General features: G+C 36.3%; 1 protein-coding gene across 10 annotated transcripts in view; it reads right to left on the bottom strand.

Moving 5' to 3' along the window:
* MARCHF1 (membrane associated ring-CH-type finger 1) overlaps positions 1-27,866 on the bottom strand; it is a 906,067-nt gene that overhangs the window by 145,090 nt on the left and 733,111 nt on the right. For all 10 annotated transcript variants that reach the window (XM_074396769.1, XM_074396771.1, XM_074396767.1 and 7 more), the window contains one exon: positions 22,800-22,850. In XM_074396769.1, coding sequence (XP_074252870.1) covers positions 22,800-22,850 — 51 coding nt within the window. The remainder of the gene's footprint in view (positions 1-22,799; positions 22,851-27,866) is intronic.

Genomic DNA, 27,866 nt, shown 5'->3' with positions numbered 1-27,866 from the left:
TGAAGTATCCAGTGGAGTTGTAAGTTGTGCTCATAAATCACTATGTGTAGTATTTGGCTCTCAAAACATTCAAATCAGTTGAAAGGAGAGGTTGAAACTGCTTCCCTTCCTGCTAGAGTGTTTTGGAGAATCTGAAATGCGAATTTCTGGGCCTCATGTTTGAACTGGTGGTATGGATTTCAACAGATGACTAGATTTTTCAAGAATGTTTTACCAGATACGAAGACACCTCTGTTTGATTCTTTTCCAGAAGAAAATATCTGAGTATGCGCTGCATCCAATTTTTTTCTATTGCCAGATCACCCTGTCTAGAGCCTACTGCCACTTACTCTTTTTTAGCAGTAGATGGCAGCACGTGGCCCCACATCTTCATCCTGGTAATGAAGACAGAAATCTGAACAACATCTTAGACTTCTCTCTTGTCTACTCCTCAAACTCCAGAGTCTTCAAGTACTTACATAATTTCCCTTTGAAAGCAGGGGTCCCTGACCTCTGGGTCACAGACTGGCAAAGATAAAAGCTTGGGGACTGCTGTTTTAAAGAATATCTCATATTTATCTCTGCTTCTTAATTTAAACTTCCATGTTTCACTTGGGCCAACTGAAATTGCCTTTCAACTATCCCTTGCTTTTTGTCTTTTTTCCACCCTAAATTGACTAACTGCAGGGCTCTTACTAAAACTCAAGTCTTTTTACATTACTTTCCTGCATTAAATGTTTTAATGTTCCCTGTAACTTTCATAGTAAAGTTCTTCTCTTTAACTTAGTCCAAGGATCTTACATGATCTGGTCCATACTTACTTCATGGTTCCATCTCTATCATTTTTCCACATGTAACCCTTTGATCCAACTACCAGCAGTTTCAGAACCTCATGCTCTATAGTTTCTCTATAGCTTTGCTACATTTTTTGTTTTAAATCTAATATCAATTTATTTTTAAATAATTAAAAATTATTTTAAAATAATTTAAGTATTAAGCCTAAGCTGAATATTAAATCTAATCTAATTAAAAATTATTTAAAAATAAATTAATATTAGATTTAATATTCAGCTTAGGCTTAACCCACCCAGAAATTCTTTTGAGATGTCACAGCCCAATTTGAATCCCTCTTATTTGTGACACTATAATATCTTTTTATGTCTTTTAAAAACATCCAGGACCATTTCTATGAAGTTGTAGGTAACTAGCACATGTGTCTTTGTCAAACATAATAATCTTTATAGTATTACTCTTCCCTAAGCTCTCTGGGAAGCTCTGCTCTCTGAAACAGCAACTCTTGCTGAAACATACTCTTTGATATTCTGTGGCTCATCGCTCTCCAGATTTGCTCCTCTCTCTCTTGCTACTCCTGAATTCTTTCAGGCTCCTCGTCTTCCTTCCTCTGAGGAACTAGGAGTGTTTCTTTCCATTCTATTTTTAGACTTCCGAACTTTTTTCCTACATATTCTCCCTAAAATATAATTTCTTATATTTAGAACCACCACTTCTAAGGGATAAATCCTGTACATTCATTTTCAATCCAGTCTTATGTCACATGTGGTAAACTGTGACTTAAAACACTTTCACAACACTTATTGAAGTTTACCATTATATAGTTCTATAATTTATTATTGCTTGAATGACTCATTTCACTGTAAATCATAAGGCTCACCATTGTATCCCTAGTTGCCTAGCACTGTGTCTAATACATACATACATTATATATATTATTGAGCACCTAATTAGATATTTAATATATTATTGTATATTAGCACATTAAATATATTAGATATTTATTTATAATAAATAAATATGATGTATTGGGTGCTCATTAGATGAATGCTAACCAGATATTAAAAATGGAACTAACTTATTTGTGAACAGCATCTATAAACAGGTAAAGAGTATCTCCATATTTTAAAGGGCTGTACTCTTCTGTGTATATAGGAATTGCTAAGATAGTCCCCTTTTCCCGACTAGTTTTCTGACTTTTCTATACCATTAACCATCTTCAGGCTATATAAAGAAGGAAATATTGATAGAAGAAAAGGGCTATAACATGTGGTGGGGAGAATGTTTTCATCTAATTCAAGCCAAATAAGGGAAGCTTTAGGAAAACCTAGAGCGGAGTTTTCAGAACTGACATGTACAATTACACAGGTAGTATACTGCACCCTAGGAGTGATATTCACATCACAGACTGATATGATTTGAGTGCGTCACTCTCAAATCTCATCTTGAATTGTAGTTCCCATAATCTCCTTGCATCATAGGATGGACCTGGTGCGAGGTAACTGAATTATGGAGGCAATTACCCCTATGTGGCTGTTCTCATGCTAGTGAGTATTCATGAGATCTGATGGCTTTATAAGGGGCTTTCCCCCTTTTGCTTGGCACTTCTCTTCCTACCACCATGTGAAGAAGGCTGTGTTTGCTTCTTCTTCCACCATGACTGGAAGTTTCCTGAGGCTTGCCCAGCTATGCTGGGCAATTAAACCTCTTTTCTTTATAAATTACCCAGTCTCAGGTACTTCTTCATAGTAGTGTGAAAACAGACTAATACAGTTCACTGGTTCCAGCAGAATATGGTGCTGCTATAAGGATACCCAAAAAATGTGAAAGCAACTTTGGAACTGGGTAACAGGCAGAGGGTTGAATAGTTTGGAGGATTCAGAAGACAGGAAAATGTGGGAAAGTTTGGAATTTCCTAGAGACCTGAGGGAGCTCAGAAGACAGGAGGACATGAGAAAGTTTGGAACTTCTTAGACACTTGTTGAATGTCTTTTACAAAAATGCCGATAGTGATATAGACAATGAAATCCAGGCTGAGGTGCTCTCAGACAGAGATTAGAAACTTCTTGGGAATTGGAATAAAAGTGATTCTTGCTATGCTCTAACAAAGAGATTCTTGCTATGCTTTAACAAAGAGACTGGCAGCATTTTGCCCTTGCTCTAGAGATATGTGAAACTTTGAACTTGAGAGAGATAATTTAGGGTATCTGGTGGAACATATTTCTAAGCAGCAAAGCATTCAAGAGGAAGCAGAGCATGAAAGTTTGGAAAATTTGCAGCCGGACAATGTAATAGAAAAGAAAAACCCATCTTCTGGGGAGAAATTCAAGCTGGCTGGAGAAATGTGCATAAGTAATGAGGGGGTCAAATGTTAATCACCAAGACAATGGATAAAATGTCTCTAAGGCATGTTAGAGACCTTTCTGGCAGTCCCTCCCATCACAGGCCTAGGGGCCTGGGAGGAAAAAAGGGTTTAGTGCCAGGCCAGGGCCACCTCTGCTCTGTGCAGCATCAAGACATGGTGCCCTGCATTCCAGCTGCTTAAGCTTCAGCTTCAGCCAAGCTTAAGCTTCAGGTACAGCTTGGGCCTGATTAGTTCCCATAATCCTCACATATTGCAAAGGGACCAGGTGGGAGGTAATTGAATCATGGAGGCAGTTTCCCCCATGCTGCTGTTCTCAAAATAGTGAGTTCTCATGAGATCTGATGGTTTTATAAGTGGCTTTTCCCCCTTTACTCAGCAGTTCTGTTCCTGCTGCCATGTGAAGAAGGACATGTTTGCCTCCCCTTCTGCCATAACTGTAAGTTTCCTGAGGCCTCCTAAGCCATGCTAAACCGTGAGCCAATGAAACTTCTTTCCTTTATAAATTACCCAGTCTTTGGTATGTCTTTATTAGCAGTGGCTAATACATAGACATTATAGTTTAGTATAGCAAAACAATTTCAGTCAAGTAGCATTAAAATGTATTGCTCTAATAAAATCAGTATATTTTGACAATTTCTTGACAAATGAAAGTATAACATCTTAAGTGGTGCCTTTTCTACTTTGCACAGAGATGCCATTAAGGATTGGTGGTAGGCCTGAGTTTGATATTTATGATGCATTAGTTTTTTCACTGCTGAAAAAGACATATTCGAGATTGGGCAATTTACAAAAGAAAGAGGTTTAATGGACTTACAGTTTTACGTGGCTGGAGAGGCCTCACAATCATGGCAGAAGGTGAAAGGCACATCTCACATGGTGGTCGACAGAGAAGAGAGCTTGTGCAGAGACACTCCCCCTTATAGAACCATCAGATCTTGTGAGACTTATTCACTATCACAAGAACAGCATGGGAAAGTCCTGCCCCCATAATTCAATTACCTCCCGTCTGGTCCCTTCCACAATATGTGGTAATTCAAGATGAGATTTTGGTGGGCACACAGCCAAACCATACCAATGATCTAGATTTTCAAAGCTATAGAGACTAGTCTGGCTCTCATCTAAAAAATAAAATATAAAATAAAAAATAAAAAATATTAAAGATAAGAGACTAACCAAATCTCATCAGTAATGCATAATGAAGAAAAAGCTAGTTGGAATAAGATGTATTTACACTAATAAGGAAGAAGGCTCATGTTTTCTGTTAACTTAAATAGTCATTAAATAAATCAGGCCTTCCTGCTGGGGTAAAATGAATTGCTTGGGAAAAGTCTGTGTGTGTGTGTGTTCTACTTTGATGGCTGAGTAATAAATTATTACAAAACTTAGTGTCTTCAACTGGTGACATTTATTTTGCTTACAACTCTGCAATCTGGGCATGGCTCAGCAAAGATAACCCTTAGGGCTCTGCTTGGTATCAGCTAAAAAAGGATTGAAGCCTCAAGGCAGACGTCGTGTGAAGGCTCACTCACTCACTCACATGTCTAGCTGCTGGGCTGGGGCTGAAATAGCTGAAGCTCTTTGGGCATCTCTCTCTATGGAAATTGTGTGATTTCTCCAGCATGGGGCTTCAGGGCAACCAGCTTACCCTTTGTGGTTCTTAAGGTATGTACCACAAAAAGCAAGAGTTGTATTATCTGTATGACTTTTCCCTGGGAGCCACATAGTATCTCTTCAGCCACATTCAGTTGGTCAAGGAAGTAGCAAAGTTTCACCAGTTTCAAGGAAAAGTGAATAATGTAGAACCCTCCACTTAATAGAAGACTGTCAATGTCCCATTGTAGGAAGAACATGTGGCAGGGATTATATGTGGGTGTAGAAAGTAAAAGGAGCTCTAGGATGATCATGAAATATCAGCTGGAATGTATGTTGACTATGTCAGAAAGAATTTCAGTTTGGATAGTCTCAAGAAAAGAAAATAAACAAACAAACAGAAAACTACTACAGGAGAGCCTCAAAAGAAAGCCAGCCTTTGGCTACTGTCACACCAAGTCCTCAACACCAGATTATGAGAGCACTACCATGTGTTCTTTTTACCAGGCTAGAAATTTCTCCATAAGACTCATCTCTATTTCATTCCTTATTTCATTTAATTTTATCTGATAACTCATATTTCTTCACTTTAAATCATGAAATGACCAATATATTGATTAATATTTCTTTCTTCTTGTCACCAACATTGCTCAAGTACTCAATAGCTCATATCTGGTTTATTTTAATGCCTCTGGGCATTACTCTCTTCCCTTTTCTTCTCCAGTCTATTCTGTATATTGTTACCTATATATCTATATATTGCATCTACTTTCTTCTAGCATTTTATGAAATTTCCAAATAAACACAAAAGTTGAAAAAATTATGCAGTAAATACCAATATATCCAACATAAAATTTCTAAAACTTTTCTAATTTTATTTTACCATGTATTTATTCACCTATCCATCCCTTTATCCATTCCATTCATAAATGTATCTTGTTTCCATGATGCACGTCAAAGTAAGTTGCACACAAAAGTGCAACTCATTCCTAAATAATTCAGAATGAATATCATTAACTATTAAACAGCATTAAATATTTTGTATATTTCTTTTGTTAGGTAAAATTTACATATAGAGTAAGTCCTGCTTAACACTATGAATAGGTTCTTGGGTACTGACTTTAAACAAAATGATGTACAGTAGGTCCTCAAAAAAATCCCTTCATCGAACATCATTTTGTTATAACATTTGTGACCAAAAAAATCTGGTTTTATTATACTTTTTTTTTTTTTTTTTTTTGAGACAGAGTTTCGCTCTTGTTACCCAGGCTGGAGTGCAATGGCGCGATCTCGGCTCACCGCAACCTCCGCCTCCTGGGTTCAGGCAATTCTCCTGCCTCCGCCTCCTGAGTAGCTGGGATTACAGGCACGCGCCACCATGCCTAGCTAATTTTTTGCACTTTTAGTAGAGACGGGGTTTCACCATGTTGACCAGGATGGTCGCGATCTCTCGACCTCGTGATCCACCCGCCTCAGCCTCCCAAAGTGCTGGGATTACAGGCTTGAGCCACCGCGCCCGGCTTTTTTTTTTTTTTTTTGCATAAAGGTGCAGTTTCCAAGAACATTTTGATGGCAGTTAAGACTTAATTTAATGAAATTCATAAATCTTTTTTAAAAAATATATATTTTATTGCATTTTAGATTTTGGACTACATGTGAAGAACATGCAGGATGGTTGCATAGGTACATACACGGCAATGTGGTTTGCTGCCTTCCTCCCCATCACCTATATCTGGCATTTCTCCCCATGTCATCCCTCCCCAACTCCCTGCCCCACGCTGTCCCTCCCCTAGTTCTGCCCAACAGACTTCAGTGTGTGATGCTCCCCTCCCTGCGTCCAAGTGTTCTAACTGTTCAATAGCCACCTGTGAGTGAGAACATGCGGTGTTTGATTTTCTTAAACACGTGACAAGTTTACAATGCCTCATTTTATTAAGCTCCATTTTAATTATCCCATTCCCCAAATGGTTTACTACTGTCTAGCAAAATAAATCTCCCAAATCTTTTTTTTTTTTTTTTTTTTTTTTTTTTTTTTTTTTTTTTTTGAGACGGAGTTTCACTCTTGTTACCCAGGCTGGAGTGCAATGGCGCGATCTCGGCTCACCACAACCTCCGCCTCCTGGGTTCAGGCAATTCTCCTGCCTCAGCCTCCTGAGTAGCTGGGATTATAGGCACGCGCCACCATGCCCAGCTAATTTTTTGTATTTTTCGTAGAGACGGGGTTTCACCATGTTGACCAGGATGGTCTCAATCTCTTGACCTCGTGATCCACCCACCTCGGCCTCCCAAAGTGCTGGGATTACAGGCTTGAGCCACCACGCCTGGCTCCAAATCTTTTCTTAATACCACTGCATTAATTCTCCAATTATTTATTTCTATTTTTATTTTTTTAGACAGAGTTACTCTGTCACCCAGGCTGGAGTGCAGTAGTGCAAACTCTGCTTACTGCAACCTCTGCCTCCTGGGAGCAAGCAGTTCTCATATCTCAGCCTCTCAAGTAGCTGGGATTACAAGCATCTGCCACCACCCTGGGCTAATTTTTGTTTCTTAGTAGAGATGGGTTTTCACCATGTTGGCCAGGCTAGACTCAAACTCTTGACCTCAGATGATCCACCTGCCTCAGCCTCCCAAAGCGCTGGAATTACAGGAGTGAGCCACCACACCTGGCCAATTCTCCATTTATTTTTGAAATCACTCCCCTTTTCTTTGATTGTATTGGTCCTACCTAATCTGTCATGCCTATTTACACTTCTGTGTGTGTCACACGAAAGAAAAGTCAGAGGATTATGGAGGTGGTTGGGCAAACTGTGAACAAATAACTCTTGGAGTACAGCGCCTAGTTAAATATGCAGCTTCTTCCACTAACACTTGTTTTGAGACTGAGGGTAAATTACTTAATGTTAAGTCTCAGTTTTATATTCCTCAAATTGTAAATCTGTCTAAAAAGGTTCCTGTCAGGTTTAGTGATAACATATATATAGTACCTACTGGAGTGCTTGACACATAGTAAGTGCTTAATAAATGATATATAGCAGATGCTTACTGAGTGATCTTATTAATATTAATAAGACATAATAAAGTTCTAAACTCCAGAAATTTAAAATCCAATCTTTTGTTATGTTAATAACAAAATAATTTCTAATATCAAATAATGGTTTTAACCTCAGATGTAATAGAAAGTAATTTTATTATGCATTGAGCAGCAATGCATAACAAAGCTTCTTGTTACACCTGGGCAGAAAAAGATCTATCTACAAATGATATTTTGCTCTGTTTCTTCATTTGGATTCACATGGGAGTGAACAAACATAACAGGGAATCAGATAAATGGAAAGTTGGATGGATGGACCTAATTTCTGTTTTTAGGTTTGAAGAGATTTAATTAACCATTGAAAGTAATGGCAAAACCCACAATTACTTTTGCACCAACCTAATAACATTTTTCTTCAAGTTTTCTTTATCTACCTTAAATATATACTTACTAAACTATCTTTATCATAAGGTCTAACTTTTATTTATTTATTTATTTATTTATTTATTTATTTATTTATTTTTATGAGATGCAGTCTCACTCTATCACCAGGCTGGAGTGCAGTGGTGTGATCTTGGCTCACTGCAATCTCCAACTCCCTGGTTCAAGTGATTCTCCTGCCTCAAACTCCCGAGTAGCTGGGATTACACAGTTTTCTAAACACCTTTCATAACATATTACCTATATTATGTATTTTTCCATTAAAAATACAAGTCAAAGAAAAGACTCAAGTGTCATTAAGAAAAATATTATTTTATACAGTGTAGGGCCATGCAGAAAATTAGTATGCTGTTAAAATTAACTTTGTAAAACCTAGAAATATGATAATCATATAAAATATTTGTAGAGTCACGAAATAATTGCAGTAATTTTTGGTATTTGTAGTCATTTGTTCTGTTCTCAGAATATGTAAGTTTTTGCAAAACGAATCTCTTCCATTAGAAGTCTCTCCAAGCCATGTAGCATTTACCTTGTAGTATATAGATTAATGACCTTCAAACTGTTTTTGCACTTTTCAGCAAATGTGTTTATCTAATTTTGTAGCTGGGCAGCCACAAAGAGAAATTTTTGTATTTCATTTTTTCTTACTTTAAACAAAATTATTTTAAAATATTGGAAATATCAAGTTGGAGAATCAAGACAGCACTTAAATATGGAACTGCAATCATCAAGTTACTTGTCTAACTGCACCCCCAAAGTTTAATGTAAACTCCAAGAGGCAAAAAGTCATATTCTTTTAATGCAGCACAAATCAAATCAAGTACAAAAGATCTTTGCAAAAAAAGAAATAACTAATTTATTAGGGATTGGTTAACAATATTTTTCTGGCAGATTGAAGGCCTGTGATGAACGAAAAAGTAAGTAAGTACTGTGTTTTCGTTTTCAAAAGATAAAAATAAAGAGCTGTTAAGTCTGAGAATTTCAATGTATTGTGAGGGAGTTATCTTTGTGGGTTCTAAGTATAGTGGATATAGACCCTTAGTTCATTCTTTTTCTGATGACAGCAAGAAGGATGCATTCTTATAACTTTCCCTTTCTTATTTCAGTAGAAAGACAATATGGGAAACATCACACATGGTTATTGAATTCCATCTTACATTGGTCTATTTATAAGTCACTATTTCTTCATATAGCTTTGATTGTAAATTTTAGTGAAATGAGAATTGAATGAGGGAATACATGATGTGACTCTGCAGTAATTAGTGCCATAGAGATTTGACAATTATCCAGTTAATCTGATCAACCAAGAGCCCAATTGGGTAGTTAATGTCTCAAAGTGGATTTATTTGGCCTAGTCAATCCAAATCGACTATGCACGTTAATTACATTAACAACACAGCTGCCAACATTATCCTCACTGTAGGACACATGGAAACGGCTCAAAAATAAAGGGTGATAAACCACAAAGGAAACAAATATTGGATGATAGTGATAGCCAAGGAAGTGTATCTGAGAGAAGCAAAAAAGCAGGATTCAACTGTACAAAACAAACAAAAAAAGCTGAAGTTACAAAAAATTAAAATAGATTATTAGTACTTAATAATATAAGAGATAAAAGGAGATAGTAAGAAGAGATGGTGTAACCCTATGAAAACTATATCAATGTATCATCTTTTGTTTAAATGGATTAAGATGATTTAAAAAACCTGACTTCTTTGGCTTTTAACAACACAAACATTGCATCTTTAATTTACTTGAGGTATTTGAATTAAAATATGTCCAACCCTTTCACTGATCAATCTTTATTGACGATGGATCTAAATGAGGCTTCTTGTCATAGTTAGAATATCTGGAAAATAAAATTATTTCTTAAAATGATAGGTGAAAATCTCAAAGATACAACTACCAAACTACCATGTTAGATAATATGAATTTAAAGAATGTCTGTATGGTTCATTGACCTCACAGATATTTTTTATAAGATACATCAATTTGGCTTCAGAACAATTTTTCTTGCACTGAGTTTTTAATTGAGAAAATCCAGAAGGAGAAAGTAATAATTGCTAAGAGTATCAATAGACAACATTCAATCCTCTCTGAATACCATCTACTATCCCACCTTCTAAAATCCTAGAAAACTAACAATGATGGATAGATAGACTTTGAATGTATTCTCTCATTTCATCATGAATTCATTATACTGAACGACTTGAGTACTTGCAAAAATTAAAAATAAATGAAATGAAATCAGACTCATTTAAAATAAATTTCTTCCATTGGAAAAATAACTGCAATTGCAAGGTTGTCTTTATTTCTACGAACTCTGGCCTATCACCAGGAGTGTAGACAGCTCAGATCTCTTGACACAATGCCCGGCCAAGTACAGGCTCCCAAAAACCTCAGAAAAGGGATCATGCCAACCACTCACTGGGTGAGGACAGGCAGAGCAGGAGCTTAGAGCCAAGATAGTAAGAAACACTGGCAAGGGCAATTGCAGTGTTTGCAATTGCAGTAGGTCTGTGTTTGGTAGAATATTACAGATGGTCAGTGGCAAGGAATGAGTTCCATCCCTAGCACCACAAAACCATGTTATTCATTTGTTTCACAGTTATTATGTAAACCAAATACTGACCCACATTAGCTTTATTGCTGGCCTGGAAAAACAACTGCCAACATTACCACAATACCACAGTCACAACAATTAGAGTTGTTTCTTTAATTCTCTGGGGACCAATTTATAGTCAATAGTTTTTAATCTTCATTCTTTCTTTCTTTTCTTTTTTTTTTTTTTTTGATAGAGTCTCACTCCCCCACCAGGTACCAGGCTGGAGTGCAGTGGTGCAATCTCAGCTCACCACAACCTCTGCCTCCTGGGTTCAAGCAATTCTCCTGCCCCAGCCTCCCAAGTAGCTGGGACTACAGGTGTGTGCCACCACACCCAGCTAATTTTTTTGGTATTTTTAGTAGAGTTGGGGTTTCACCATGTTGGCCAGGATGGTCTCAATCTCTTGACCTTGTGATCCGCCCGCCTCAGCCTACCAAAGTGCTGGGATTACAGGCATGAGCCACCACACCCGGCCCATTATTTCTTGTTAAGAAAAAAATTACTCAAGCAAAGCTGAATGGCAAGTATTAGGATGTAAAAACTCAAAAATATTTTCACATGTTGTCCAGATTTGGGTTATTTTTCTAGGTGTATTGAAAATATTTAGGCACCATTCACTTATTCCTAGAGAGAAGTTTAACATATTTTCTAGATAAGTAGCATCTGTCTGATAGAACTTTCTGTGATAACAGAAATATTCTAGAGCGATATTATTCAATGTGGAAATTACTGAGCACTTGTAGCTACTGCACAACTGAAGAACTGATTTTTAAGTTTTATATAATTACAACTAGTTTGAATTTAAATAGCCACCTGTGACTAATGGCTACTCTACTGGATAGTGCAATTCTGGAGTCAGTAACCAACTACTTGTGACTGTAAATTCACCTGCATGGATTATTTTCCCATCCACTTCCTAAAGCAAATTCTTTATCATCTTGACCTTGGGGACTAGACTCTTGGAGAAAGATTTGTCTCATCACATCTGGGATGAGTAAGAACTATTCACATCATCTGGCATGTTTAAAAGACTTGAGATGTTAAATTCATGTCATAAGTCTACTCATTTATATTATATTAAAAAAGGAAATTACAAAATAATATTAAAATACCCTATCAAAGTGTTTAACTTAAATGAAAATGGCCCATTTTATATGTCGAGATTTCCCTTGCCAGTGTTTCTTACTGTCTTGGCTCTAAGCTCCTGCTCCGCCTGTCCTCACCCAGTCAGTGGTTAGCATGACCCCTTTTCTGAGGTTTTTGGGAGTCTGTACTTGGTGGGGCATTGTGTCAACAGATCTGAGCTGTCTACACTCCTGGTGATAGGCCAGAGTTCTTCAGCTAAGGAGACACAGAGCATGAAGACTACATGCCAACAGAAATCCCATGTTCCATTGTGTTTGATCTGTGAGCCAACCTGCAGCCTCATTTCTGAATTTCAGCTCCACAAATGTAGTCTTTCTTAACAGAAAGTATTTCCAATTAAAATTGCTTTGAACTTGTACTTCCCTTAAAAAAAAAAAAAAAAAAAAAAAAAAAAAGGTCTTCCTCTTCTTAAGGGCTGTTCACAGTGGCAATAGAATGCAAACTGGTTAAACATTGAAAGAAGACTATATTAGTCTGTTACAGTGCTGGAGGAGATAAAATGTTATTGATCCTAGCTTCTTCATGGACATTCTGTTCAGGGCTTTACTTACTGACAATAGTTAAAGGTGGAGTTGAAAGAAGTCCTTAGAAACCATGAAGTCAAATGTAGTTGTTTGAGAGATGGAGCCCTTCCTTACCAGCCATCCAAGCATTGTTCACATAAAAGTACATTAAAAAGTGCTTCCAATTCTTCCAGTTTCTGAAAGGCTGAGGAAATGAAATGCAGACTAATGCTGAAAGAAATCAGCAAATAAATAAAAATTTCAGAATTTAAGGACCACATTACTGAAGAAAAAAAGGAGGGAATTTATTTTATACCCTCCCGGACCTATCACTGCCAGAATACAACATGAAGCCTCACACGTAATTTAACAGGTTAACCAAAGCTAGCTAGAATGGGATGAGACTGCTTGACTTGCTAGGCTACTGTCACAAGATGCTCAAAGTGCTAGGCAGCAATCAAAGCTTTAAGTTTACTAGGACTCTTATTTTGTTCTTATTTGGGAGTGTTACATCTCCTTCTGTGAACCAGAAGTTATAAACCTGCAGAGCCCAAAGTGCTGACTGTAGGAAGCACAAATTCCCCAAGGGGACAACTGAGAGTGATGATAGACAGGGTAGCTTTTACCTGTCAGTTCTTAGGCCCAAGTATTACAGGTATATAAGGCAAAGCACCATGGAGGTAAATCCCACAGGATTCAAAAAATATACTGCATCCTGTGGGATTTAGTTCTGTTTTCCCAGGGTGTCTTTTCCAAGCTGATGCCTCTCATGTATCTTCAGAAGGCTGTAGACTTGCTGTATCAGGCTGGCAGCATTGGGCTGCTAGGGTATGCACTAATCTCAGTAAATGTACATTAAATATTATGTATTTTATTGTGAATATACATCATATATTCACTGCCTCACCATTTTTTGGCTGTAAAGTGAATCCCTGAATTAGAGACCATGTTAGGCAGAATCCTGTCCCATGTTAGTAGATTAGATACTGAGACCTCAGATGTTGGTGCTGGAGGACAGCATGAGAAAATTCTGCTACGTAATGGTGACAGCAGAAATACATAGGTCCCTCAAGTGATATACTAGGACACCTCTTTCCCTCTCACCAGTTTGGCTGTAAATGGACAAATATAGCAATTATGGCCTGATAAGGGAATGGCACCCAGGGACTCAGATTTCTCAGGAAAGCTATCCAGAACAGCGTAAGTGCTGAAAAAAGGTGAAAGGAAACCAAAACGAATGTGGGTAAAAGACAATGGTGAGTATCAGTTATGACCTGTGAACCAAATGCATCAATGAGGGCTATGTTTCATTCCACTTAACCTCTTAAAAGTTTCCTACAAAGTGTAACAAGCCAGAATTCTGGAGAAGCTATGTTGAGGCGAAACAAACTTAATGTGATACTTAAGTGGATCTCAGTGGTCCAAGCAGTCATCAATAGAGGAGGCTTTTCCCCCACGCAGGTCTTTACTACAGACCAGTGCCCCCCATTACCCAGCTGCTGTGTGGCTGATGATCATAGCTACTCCCTTCTCTGGAGAATCACCATTGGCCAAACAGGAACTTCCCCAGCCAAAATCTATAGACTCTTCTACCTCTACAGGCCAATAGCTGCTTGACAGACATGGGAACACTGACCCGTTTTCCTCAAAATAGGATTAACATGTGATGCAATCTGTCTGGCAGAGGTTCCCTACGGGATCAGCTGAAGCTTGTGTGTATTGGTAACATGTTCATGGACTGGCGTGGCCCAAGGATCACTGCTTATAAGTCCCCAGATCCCTTGTTAAGAACTTACATATTATAAGTTAACAAAACCAAGCAGGCTCCATTTATTCATTCAACATGTATTTGTTGAGTGTGTCCTACTTCTCAGTCACTTTTCTGGGGTTGAAGAAGCATCACTGAATGAAGAAATAGTTATCACCCTCCTAGAGGTTAAACCAATTAAAAATATATAATATTGCAGACTGTGATAAAATTCTTAAAGAAAAATAAGTAGGAAAGGCGATAAGTCCTCACTGATAAAGTGATATTTGAATAGAAATGTAACAACAACAAGGAGGCCAATCATGGTGCTGTGTGGGGAATGAGCATTTTGGGTAGCAGGAGCATGAAGGGCAAATGACCTGAAAACAAAACCTAGCCTTGAGAAACAACAGGAAGTCAGTGTGTCTCGAGCTGAGTGACTGAAAGGAACAATGAGAAGAAATAAAATTAGAGAGATGCTGCAGGGCTGGATTACGGCTCCTCGGCCCATGAAGGAATTCAGGTTTTATTTTGAGTAATATAGAAAACCATTAGAGGTTTTGAACAGCAGCAAGACATTACCTAACTGATATTTGGAAAGAATCATTTTGGGTGTTCTATGAAAAACAGGCTTAGAAATATAAGGATGATTGTTTCCACCATGTCACCATTCAGCTTCTCAGTCTGTTCCTTGCAGAAACCTTGCAGGTCAGGCAAATGGCGGTGGACCATGGCAAATGGAACCAAGTGGAAGCACTAACTGAAGCTGTTGTGTGCTGCATGTAATGTCTTTACTCTAGAACAACACACTATCTGGCTTGTGGTATAAGGCTGTTAATCTAGCAATGTGCTCTTTAGAATATGTGTCATAAATGTGGATCGAAAGCAGTTTGTATTCATCTGGCATGAACATTAATATATGACCATGGTCCTGCTCCAGGGATATTTTACAAAATAAATTGGAGGAGCAGTTGCCAAATATTAGAACAGCCCATTTTATTGATGATATCATCAAGTCCAATAATGTCTAATGAGCAGGAAGGGCCAATATTCTGAATGCTTTGCTAGGATACCTGTGTCCCAGAGAGTAGGAAAAAATGTACATATCTTCAGGAGTTGGACAACTCAGTGAAATTTTTAGAAATTCCCTTGGCTAATGCATTCTAGTGCATTCCTTCCAGAGTTAGGACCAAATTTTGCATTTTACTTACTATCAAGAAAGACCCAGAGTGTTTGATAGAACTCTCTGAATTTTAAACACAGCATAAAGCACATTTTTGAATGATACCCCTTTATCAGATTACGCAGAAAGGTGACATTTTGAGTGTGGCCTTGAATGATAGAAGGTTCTGTAGCAATTTCAGCTGCAATACAAGCAGCCATGATCCTGAGAGAGCAATAGTAAGTGGCAATACTACTAGAGGTACCATGATAAATAAAAATGTAATGTGGGCTCTCTGTCAAGCTTCAATTGGAGAACTGCAGTGAAAAACCTAGTGTTCTGGATCAAGGCCACACTATTGCAGCAGATTTCTTTCACCATTTAGAAAGCAGCTCTTGACAAGCTACCTGCTCATAGAAAGACATCAGTTGACCATGTGACTGGAACTATCCCTCATGAGCTATCCCACATGTTATATTATCCAGAAGGCAGAGAAGCAATTTATTGAATAATGAAACTTATTAATTTTAAGAAAGTAGGGTTGCTGCAACTTGAGTAAGCAAGAAATATTTTGAAATTTTCCATAGTTGCATATTTTCATTTACCCACACCCAAGTTTAATTTTAAATAAGTGATTACAGCCACTACAGCATGATAAGGCTCAAAGGTCAGAGACACTTCACCAGCAAGCCACTTAGACTAACAGAAGTGATCATCAAGAATGAGGGATATTTGGAATGAGTCAGAAGAAGGATATGATGAATCAGTTATAACTTGGCAGCTGCAGTAGTGAGAGCTCATTCTGCTAATCCATGTCTTTTAAGTTTGTCCTCAGAAATGGTGGCCAATCATCATCAATACAAATCCATGACAGGATGGAATGAGTTCATACGGATCTGGGTAGCTCAAAGGATGGGTGATAGCAGGTGCTGTGGGTATTCCACCTAGATCCCTTTGGGTCCCTCTCACCGGTTCAAGTATGCATCTCCTTTGACTTCTGGGTGCTTCTGTTTCTAAAGTCCTACTACTGTAGTTCTTTTTGGAAACCTGCCCTTCAGCTTGTTGGACAGTTTACCCACATGTAAAGAGAATCAAAGTGGTTGGGAGTTTTTAATCCCCCTGAATGACTCTGAGCCAATGAATGGCAAATACTGCAGGATGAAAGCCTTGCTCCTCAAGAGGGGACAGAGTGAAGTGCATTTTGTATTCCGGCATCCCCATGCAGGAGCAGGGAACTCCTGATTTCTTTCTCTTCTCTGTGTTGCCTTTCTTACTCCTTGGATGTCTTCTCCTAGGAATATTCTTATAGTGAATCATTGAAAAAAATTCTCATCTCAGGATCTGCTGTGAGAAACCTGACCTAAGACAGATTCCTGTTACACATTTATGTGGGAAATTTGATTAGCATTTTGAATCTGGAATTCATGGCAGAGATTTGAGCTAAAAATATCGGCTTGATAGTTGTTGGCCTATTAATTATGTATAAAGTTATGAGGCTAAGTGAGATTGCCTCAAGGAGTGAGTGTATATAAAGAATATGCCTCAGGACATAAGAAGGTCTCAGAATTTCTTATATTCTCCCACCCAGCCTTTAATAATTAAAATAAATTTATATCCATTTCCTCAACTTTGGTCTCAGGACAGACCTCAACTCAGGCTCTCTGAAAGTTCTCTAATTAGTCCACCCCATTTCTAGTTATTTCCGAATTATATAGCCTACTTTACTTCATCAACCTATCAAATTACCCTCTAAAGGTATGTAGTCTGAAGGATAGATGATTTATAGGTCCATTGTGTAGGCAAACCAAAATGGATCTCTCAATAAATCAGAACATTAAACACCTGTTTAGAGGTGTAACACTTGGCTCAGGCTTTCAGTTGAAAAGAATTCTCAGTATGTTTTACATATAAGAAACACTTTCACCTTGACCTTGCTGGAAAATACTTTGGGATCTTAAAGGCAAATCTGGAAAAATATGGAGAGATGAAAATTTACAGAAGCAAAATTAAAGTATATATTTGATCAGAAGAAAACACCTATTTAAAATGCTGTGATCCATATAATACTTTGTACACAGTACACCATCAAAAAATATTTGTTGAGTCAATTGTACTGACTATCCCATGCATCTTTATTTATTTCAGAATTAACTGGTGTGCACATTTTATAAACTTTACCTTAACATTTTATAAGATATTTTAAGGTAGAGACTAACTGAAGAATTGAAATGAATCGCTGTCATTTAAATGAAGTCTAGGGAATGTAATAGGAAATGAAGGAAACTAACTGAAATATCATTTTGTTAAGCTAGTGGCTTTTGAATTTCTTCTCATAAACAGATTAGATTTTGTGAGCTGCTTCCTACACACACCAAAAAGTAAAGGATTTTTTTAAAAAGAAAATTCTGTTAACTTGAATTGAAAGTACAAGTTGTTCTCTCCTTTTGACAGCTTGCTTTTGAAGTTTTTTTTTGTGAGATACGTATTGTGCTGTTGCTAGTTAAATGTAATGATCCTTCACCCTTAAAGAAATAAAAGGCCAGATTTGGCTGACTTTTCTTCTTGAGGAATCTATTTTTGAGTAGTATGTGTGTTCAAAAGCAGTAACAAGCACTAATATCAAAAAAGTATTAAAAATTAAGTGATGGATAAATGAATGCTGCTTTTTTCACATCGAAGATATTTTCATAATCTCACATATACTGTATTAAACCTATATAGTTTCTCTGTAGCTTTTGGATCAACTTTCAACTTTAACATATCCAAGGCATACCAGCCTTACTTGAATTAAAAATAAAAGAGAAAGGAAGAAACATAGGTATAACTGTCTTATATTTACTAAGACAAACTAGAAATATGAAATAATAAGATTATAAACATTGCAAGGACCAGAAAACTCAAAGTATAATTGCTGTTGAATAATATATTGTACAAAGATCCAGAGGTAAAAACTTAGGAGATATAATTTTTGATCATTAAAAATTGCACATTTATTATTTATCTCATGTTTGGAAATTGTTTACTTTCACAACGGCAAGATCATGTTTATAAGGAACAATCCCGAATGGCAAAAATAATAATGTTCCATTTTATACATACTCGCTAAGAAAAGTCTGAAGGACCTTGATGGGTTCTAGATCTACTTCTCTGTTTCTAAGCCAGACCACACTTGAATGACTAGTGTTGAGCACCAAGTGTCTCATGAGCTCCCCTGGTAGGTGACATTTCTTCACATGTTTTGTCAAGTTTATTGAGCTTGACAATGTCACATAGATTGAGGTTATGTAATTTGAATGACTCAAGATAATGCATTCTATTATTTAAATTTCCATCTCAAAAACCCTTACAAAGTATTTTATGTAGCTTCTTCCTTATAATCTATGTTTTCTAACTTCCATGCCTTGGACTTATGACCCTTTAACAGCCTTCCCTGACAGCTGATCAATTAACAACCATTCTTCAAGTGTCTATTTACATAACGTTCTTCTAAGAAACTTTCTCTGCTGCCACCCTTTCCCAATTAGATGGAAGTGATGGCTCTCCGAATTCCCATACGCTCGGTCTATACTTCTTATTTAGGTAGAATATCAGGGGTTCCATTCACCATGCCCAGGCTCAGATTTTCTGGGAAAACTCATGACAGCAACTATCCATACTTATGGCTATGATTTATTGCTAAGAAAGGATACAAGGCAAAATCAGCAAAGGGAAAAGGCACAGGGAGTGATGAAGTGAAGTCCAGAGGAAACTAGAAGCAATCTTCCAAAAGTTCATACCAGTGGTTGTGCTGGGATGTGCTCAATGAGTTTGAGGACAAATGTGCAGAGTATTGCCACTAGGGCAGCTTATAGGAGACTCAGTGCTCAAAGTTATTACTGGGGGCTGAGTGTGTAGGCAACCACATGTACCAAGACCCCAGACTCCCAGAAGGAAGGCATGTGCTTAGGATAGCTGTATTGTTTGCAGTTCAGGAACAGCGAATCATTTTTAACAGGTAGGGTGAAGCACTACCTATGGAATCCAAGTTTCCAGGTATCAGTCAAGGGTAATCTTGACACAGGCTTTTCTCAGAATAGGAGTCTCAGGTCTGTTATGTTAACAATTCTATGCACTGTTAGTTATACAATTTTGCTGTAAGCTCACTGAGAACTAGGGAAGGAAATTTTTTAAATTATTACTCCATAATTTCCAGTATAGAGCAAGATTTTTGATATGTGACACTCAACAAATATTGCCGATGAGAAAGTTTGATTCATTAAATAACCACAAGAAATAGGCAGAAAAGCAGACTTAAAAATACAAAGAACAATTTTTCCATTCATTATGGATGGAGTCCTCTGTACTGTCTGTGATTTTCCTGTGTCTAAGAACAGAAGATGGCATAAGCAGATAAAAAGTAAAACACCCATTATGAATAATACTATTACTGACATAAGACAGTTTTATTGTCGTCAAATATATGTACACTTTTTTAGGAAATAGAAATATGCAAATTTTTTCAGGAAAATAACCTCAGATCACTAACATCTTCCTTAAGCCTGCCCACTCTGCATTTTATTATTATACCTATAAAACATTGCATACATTGTAGACCATGTCTCCAATTTACTTACTTCAAAAGATATTTACTGAGCACCTGTTTAAAGCTGTCACTGATATAGAAATATTAAGAACCCCACAATAAAAATAGCTAATACACAGGCCAAACACTGTTCTAAGCACTACTGTAAGAGGTAAATACTAATACATATATATACTCCTTTTACAGACAAAGTTATTAGGGATGTTAAATAACCTTCCTAAGATTCCTAACAGTTACTCTGCTATCCATCCAATCACTCCGTTATACTGATCTCATACCCTAGAAATGCTCAGTCTTCAACATAAAAAATTATTTTAACAAAATTAAAAAAAAATCTTTGCTCCAATGTTAACGTTTTCTTCTCCAATATTTTCCAAATTAAAGAACCTAAGTATTTCTAGATTTGGCCATTTCATGATTGATAGATGCTGTAGTCAATAAATAGTTTTTCACTTATCAATTTATGAAAAAGTAGTGAGGACTCAACAATGCATTAACATTGTGACTCATTCTGAACATAATGGGAAAGTTAAATTGGTTTAGATAGGTAAACTCATGTGCACTGAACTCTGGTTTATTCCTACCACTGTCTGACGGTGGCATTTTTGTGGTACAGTTTAAGTGATGTTTAAGAATAGTTTTTCATTTCTTTCTGACCAGGATTCATTTTTGTCATTAATTGTCTCCCACACAGAAATACAACTGATAAATACCAGACCCCGAAGAAGAACTCATAGAAAGGAAACTACACTCTTGATTTTTCTATTTCTTAAAACATAAAAGACTAAAACATTATAAACAAGCTGCATTAAGTAAAACTCAAAGAGCAGTTTAGAAATGCAGATGTAATTTCACCCCTGGATCATGAAACAGTATTTGGTCTAACAAAGGCGTTGTCAGTGCTGTTTACAAGTTTTTAGGTCCTTACTTATTCCACATTAGTATTCAGGTTGAGGAAGATGACAGAGTTCTGTGGTTGTGGGCAATATTCTTCATTGTGAAACTAGGGTGATAGACATTTGAAAGGTATTATTTTAATTTATAACCACTTAAGAAAACCTCCTTCAGGTGACTGATATTATCATTATTCCTATGTCATAAAGGAGGCGACTGTGTCTTAGGAAGGTAAAATGAACATCTCAGGTCATGAGAGTAGGAAGTGACAGAGTGGTGACTTACACTCAGATCCCTACTCTTCAGAGTTAGTGCTCTTAACCAGTAGGCCTCATTGCCTCTCAAATATCTCTGAAGGGACATAGATTTGAATACAATTAGAAATGTTCAGTACCAAGCACTGAGGTACAATTCTCTATGTGTCCCTCACATCTCTGCATGTCTTGCAAGCAAACACATTGACTGATATTAGACTATCTTAAAGAATGTTAGTAGAGTGGATGGTGTTGCAAGACAGAGATATGGCTTCCCCGTGGAGTAATGGGCAGGAATGTTTATTCTTATAAACATACTAGAGTCTGCTCCTATAAACATCCCAGTGTGTGTGCAGATGTCATCTGGCCATTGGAATTTCCTGAGAAAACTGGGCTTTGGAAACCAGCATAAGATTATGTTGATACTGTGGTCACAACTTTTTTCTTAATGAGCTGTAAAACCTTTTGTTTCTGAAAACAGAAGAGAAGAAAACAACTTCTCTAAATTGGAAGTTGATCTACTTTCTTTAATGCTTGCAGAGGATTACTATTTTGGGGATCCTCTTGAAAGAAAGTAATATAAAATTACTAATACAAAGTTAATTTCAGGAATGTGGAACGATCCTGGCAAGTGGGAAGACCTGAAATGGAAGCTCTAATCATGACAAATCCGTCTTGCTTCTAATTACATTTTTGAAAATCATTATTTTCAATTTTGACAAATGACTCTAAATTATTTTTCACTTCCCAAGCACCAGGTGTATATATCACATGGTGACTCATTTTAAAGAACAGCCCTTACATTTTGTCTTTTAGGCAACATAAAATCTAGAGTATGTCTCTCAAACGATAATCTTTTCAACACTCTGGTGTCCTATTTAGGTTTATATATGATCTAGGGAATATTTTGCTTTATTGTCCACCAACTCTACAAACTAAATATGACCAAACTGATGTTTTTATTAAATTGATTTCTAAAACTTGCCTTGGTGACAAAGATAGTTAAATCCCAACAGAGTTCAGCTCAAACTCCAGAAAAATTAAATTCATGAGAATTATACCATCAATGTTGATATAGTTTCAACTTGGATATATGGCAGATTTATGGTGTTTGAAATGAGAGAAAGAACATACTTTAGATGATACTATGAGAGTAGTAAATTGCCCAGTCATGGTGGCTCAGGCCTGTAATCCCAATACTTTAGGAGGTTGAGGTGGGCAGATCACTTGAGCTTAGGAGTTTGAGACCACCCTGGCCAATATGGTGAAACATCATCTCTACTAAAAATGCAAAAATTAACTGGGTGTGGTGGTGGGCACCTGTAATCCCAGCTACTCAGGAGGCTGAGGCAGAAGAGTTGCTTGAACCTGGGAGGTGGAGGTTGCAGGGAGCCAAGATCTCACCATTGCACTCCAGCCTGGGCAACAGAGTGAGACATTGTCTCAAAAAAGAAAAAAAAAAAAAAAAAAAAAAAAGGAAAGTAGCAAATTACCTCTTACACACAACATGGAAAAGAAAAAGATAGCCTAACTTATTTTCTTGTGTAAAATCATGTCTTTTTATTATGGTAAAATCTTAAAATCCATGATCAAGTCACATTTGTGTTCCCCTCACAGATAACAATTACAGGTTAAGCGTTATAAACCTTTATGTGAACTCATGAAGCATAGAATTAAATAAACAAGAAAATGAGTACATTTCACCTACTTTTGAAATGTTACTTGATCGACTTGCAGATCGCCCTGGGGATTTTTCATTCTGAAAAAATAAAATTAGAAAGATTGATTAAAAGAAGATATGGCACTTTCACCAAACTATACCACAGCCCAGCGAAAGCTGTGAATACTCTCTATATTGTTTTGACTAATAGACATACGAATTGCTTACACAGAATATTTTTCTTTTATGAAATTATATTTATCTGATAAGTGTATTTTTAAAAATGCTTCAATTAACATCTGACTATTAATCAGGTTAGAAGTGGTATTTGTTTCCAGGAAATAATTATTTCTCTAGAAAAAATTATGAAATTCTTTGAAACTAAAATTAGACAGCAAAAGTGTAATCTACTATTTCCCCTTTTGCCCTTGCAACTAGGAAATGCTGAATAAATTCTGGTTTTCAGTATCATTAAATATTCTGTGCTGGGTATGTGGTATCTACATCTACTTTGTATTCTTCTAAAATGCATTTTATTTATTATTTTTGTTATTTTTACATACTTCGAAATTAAAACATTTGCTCCTTAAAAGTTAAGATGCTTCTGGTTATATATTTTTAAATTAAAACCTAAAACTTTTGTAAATATTTATATCCTCAGTTCTTTCCTCTTAAAGAATTTTTTATTTAGTGGAAAAGAGACACAAAAAAAGGCTTTTGAATAAATGTTTTTTAAAAGGTTATACAATTTTAAAGTAGAAACGAACCTTAAGTAGTTGCGCCCTCTCATTTAAAGCCCAGAGACACTGTGTTCCTGAAAATTATATAGCTGCTTTTATACTCTGCCAATTATGTGCTGGTGGATAATCAACTGGAAAAATCAGTTTATAAGCATTATGCATTTTACATGTAGAAACAGATCAAAGATCAATTTACACCTCTCCTTCTGTAGAGAAAATGTGGCTGGAATAATTAATTCTGAATACTAAAACTTTATAAAGAATCTGAAATGACATCGCCATTGAAATAATTTACCTGTGTAAGAATTTTTTTTTAACTTCTGGAGTCAGCCCCGTTGTGGGCCCGAGTAGGCAACAGCAATGCATTTTGACAGAGGTCATTTTTGAGAACTAAGATGTTATAACAACCTGTGGGGCTGAAATTGCCCCATGATGACTACTTGAGACAGGTTTAGAAACACAGTGATAACAGGATATGGCAGATGTGTTATTGCAGAAAAACAGTGGCTGCATTCACTGCAAACTGTCACTGTGTCATACGCGGGCTTACAAATATTCCAGCTGAACAATACTTTTTTCTTTACATGCAACATCCATCTCATACAACCACTGATGTCACTGCAGAGCATGTTATTACAGACTGAGATGAGTCACAACGATATGGTTAGTTACACCTCATAACAGCCCCATTCCAGCTGGAGATTAATGTGTATGCTACCACAGACATTTTTTCCTGATTAGCTCCACTGGTGATGGAGAGAGGCACTTTTCTACTGACATCCCAACTCCTCTTCTAGAGACTAGAAAACAAAATCTATCCATCTTTCCTTCTCAGCGAAATTTAGGATTTTGACACATTATTGTGTAGGACAGAGTCACATAATATAACAGGCTTTGGGAGAGACTGGTAGCAGTGGTTTTTTTTTTTTTAATGTTTTCTATATTTACATGATATTTGAGAACATGATTAGGAACTAGAATTGAAAGGTGCTGCCACAGGAATCAAGCAAAATAAGAAATTTAATTTTGCATAGGATTACTTAATTTTTCAAACTGTATGGGACTTCGTGGTGTTTTGAGATAAAACAAGAAAGGCCAGACTCACTTTACAATTGTGTGAGTTTACCATAGAGTTATAGCAAGAATATTATTTTCTCACTCTCTACCAGCATCCACCAATTGAATGAGGGAAAAGCATCTGCTTGATTGTTTAGTACTTCAAAGGATCTTTTAACTTGAAATGGATTGGCTTTATTTTCTCCAATTAGAAGGTCATGCATTGAAATAAACAAACTTAGGCAAAGGTTAACATTTCTGCCATGGCTAAGTTCTCTATTGTTTCTATACCAGTACACGGAAGAGGAAAGTGCATCAGAAAATGTAAGATGTGGGAGCACCGTGGTGTACACTCTGCTGTGCTGGCAGTGATGGAAAGTGAGAGACTGCCCTGCGATGAGAACTCTGGTGATGTACTAGCTTTGGGAGGAGTACATTGTTTAACATTCCCGGACTTCAATTTCCTCATTGTAAAATGGGTAAAGATAATATCTTGGAAATTTGTGCAAGGATCAAATGGGTTATAGATGAAAACATTTTACAAACTGTGAAGTTATGATATTTCCCTTATAATGCACAGGTATAAGAAACACTGAAATAGCTTTCTTTAAAAATCATGATGATCATTAGGTCACTACACTTTTTTTTTTTTTTTTTTTTTTTACATAAACATCTTAGTTCCTATATCTTGCAATTCTGCCTTTGATTCTGGGGCATACAATTTAAAAATTAAAAATGAAAACATTTCTGTCCAGAGGGATTAAAGTGGCAAGGACCTAAAAATAGAAATCCCATTTGACCCAGCAATCCCATTACTGGGTATATATCCAAAGGATTATAAATCATTTTACTATAAGGACACATGCACAGGAATGTTCATTGCAGCACTGTTTACAATAGCAAAGACCTGGAACCAACCCAAATGCCCAACGATGATAGACTGGATAGGGAAAATGTGGTACATATACACCATGGAATATTACACAGCCATCAAAAACAATGAGTTCACGTCCTTTGTAGGGACATGGATGAACCTGGAAACCATCATTCTCAGCAAACTGACACAAGAGCAGAAAATCAAACACCGCATGTTCTCACTCATAGGTGGGTGTTGAACAATGAGAACACATGGACACAGGGAGGGGAGTACTACACACTGGGGTCCGTTGGGGGGAAATGGGGGAGGGACGGCGGGGTGGGGAGGTGGGAAGTGATAGCATGGAGAGAAATGACAGATACAGGTGAGGGGACGGAAGGCAGCAAACTACACTGCCATGTGTGTACCTATGCAACAATCTTGCATGTTCTTCACATGTACCCCAAAACCTAAAATGCAATTAAAAAAAAAAAAAAGAAAGCTGTTTTGCCTTGGTTTTGAAGCAAAGCACCTGAAGCACTTTCTCTCTTGGAAAACTTCCAAAGCAATCTGTCCAATTTGCTACTAATTAATTGGGTGGCTTGTCCCATTACTATTGCAATGACATATCTTCTTTGCAGAGTAGTCAATATGGTTGTCATACCTCATTACAGTCAGTTAAACTACTTTACCTTAGATTAAATATAAGCTGTCTCAGAATCTAACATAACTTACTGGCAACTAAATTATAGTGACCTTGCAGGTCAATAAAAGTTGGAAGCAACAAGAGTTCCTAACAAGCCTGCAAGGAATGTATGGCATATTAGGCAGTTTTAGCATGTCATCTACAGTATATGGACAGAGAGAAAGACTTCCAGTTTTGTAAGTCTGTTTTAGTATTTTCAAGAAGTTTCTAATTTTTGGTTTGCCATAAAGGTGTCTGATATTGATAGTTTAGTTTTGGGATTATTATTGTTTTTCAAAGTCAATCTTACTAAACATGGTTGGATTCTTTTTATTAGCGAGGAAAAATGATTACCAAATGAGAAAATTATAATCAAGTTTTATTTTAATGTATTTTTAATGTTATACACTAAGGAAAGTGACACAGTTCTTTTAAAACAAAGTGGTCTGTCCTAAAGAATACGTACCATGACTAGACAGGTATGAATCTACATATAAATTTTTTGTATACTATGTCATTGACTGAGGGACATAAAAAAGCTTAAAAAAGTGTTTTGTTTTGTTTTGTTTTGTTTTTCTTTAATGTAACTTGAAAAAATCCTAAATATTCCTGCAGGAAGAAACCAGACTAAGACTTTCTTAGAAAGACCACTAATATGATATTATTCTGTAATTTTATTTACCCCCTTTTTCAGGTTAGAAATCCTTCAAAAGTATTTTAAAGGAGAAAAATCCTTTAAAACTATTTTAAAGGAGGAAATAAGGTAATTTGGAGGGTCCTTTGAAAAATTTTAAGTAGACAGTAGAGCAAATTTTTACTAGGGTAATTATAGCTTGGAATAGAAGAAAAGCCTTAAACAATGTCACTGGTAAATAAAAAATAAGCAAGTATATAGTGAAATTGAATAATGTAATAAAATTTGATAAGACATATATAAAAAAACTCATGCCCATTAAGTGATAAACATTTAATGTCTATAAAATATTTAAAAATTATTTTATTAATACCTTAAATATTTGTAAGTAGAGATTTTATAGGGTCTTTTACTTTTCAATATTGAACCAATACAGTTAGTAATCCAGTTTTGAAACATGACTCATAAGTCTTAATTACCTGAAAATTAAGATACTTTTATATAATACTTGGTCTAAAGGAATGAAATTTCTAATATAGCTAGAAACTGTAGAATATATCATATTAAAACCTATAGAATGTGGCAAAAAGCTGTACCCAGATAAAAATTTATAACTGTAAATGGTTTCGTTATTAAAGAATACAAGAAAGTAATCAAAGAAACTAAAGCTAAAACTAGTTAAATTGATTTAAATTAGAGAAAGGATAAGATTTTCTTAAAGAAACTCTTTGAAAATCATTGCAAAATAGATGAACTTCCTCTAAGACTTGTCAAGGGAAAGAGAGAACAAAAAAATATGACATGAGAAATGATAAATAATCATAGCCCCCAAAAAATCTCTATAAAAAGAGTACTACATGTACCATTATTGGAACAAACATAAAAATGTAGAGGAAGTAAATTATATTCCAGTAAAACCAGAATTTGTTCAAGAAAAAGAGAAAAACATGATAAGATAGTTAATCAAGAAAATATTCAAAAAGTAAATAGAAGTCTATATGTTCCTAAAACGGATAAGGACATGCTGACTTTACAACTGAGTTATAGTTTAAAGAACACGTAATTCCAATATAATTTATACTATTATCATCATAGAAACATAAATTTCCCTAATCCATATTATAAACATGGCATAAATAAAACT

Source organism: Saimiri boliviensis, chromosome 3, assembly GCF_048565385.1.
Source record: "Saimiri boliviensis isolate mSaiBol1 chromosome 3, mSaiBol1.pri, whole genome shotgun sequence".
In the NCBI taxonomy this organism is placed as follows: Eukaryota; Metazoa; Chordata; class Mammalia; order Primates; family Cebidae; genus Saimiri; species Saimiri boliviensis.
This window is presented reverse-complemented; position numbering and strand designations above follow the sequence as displayed.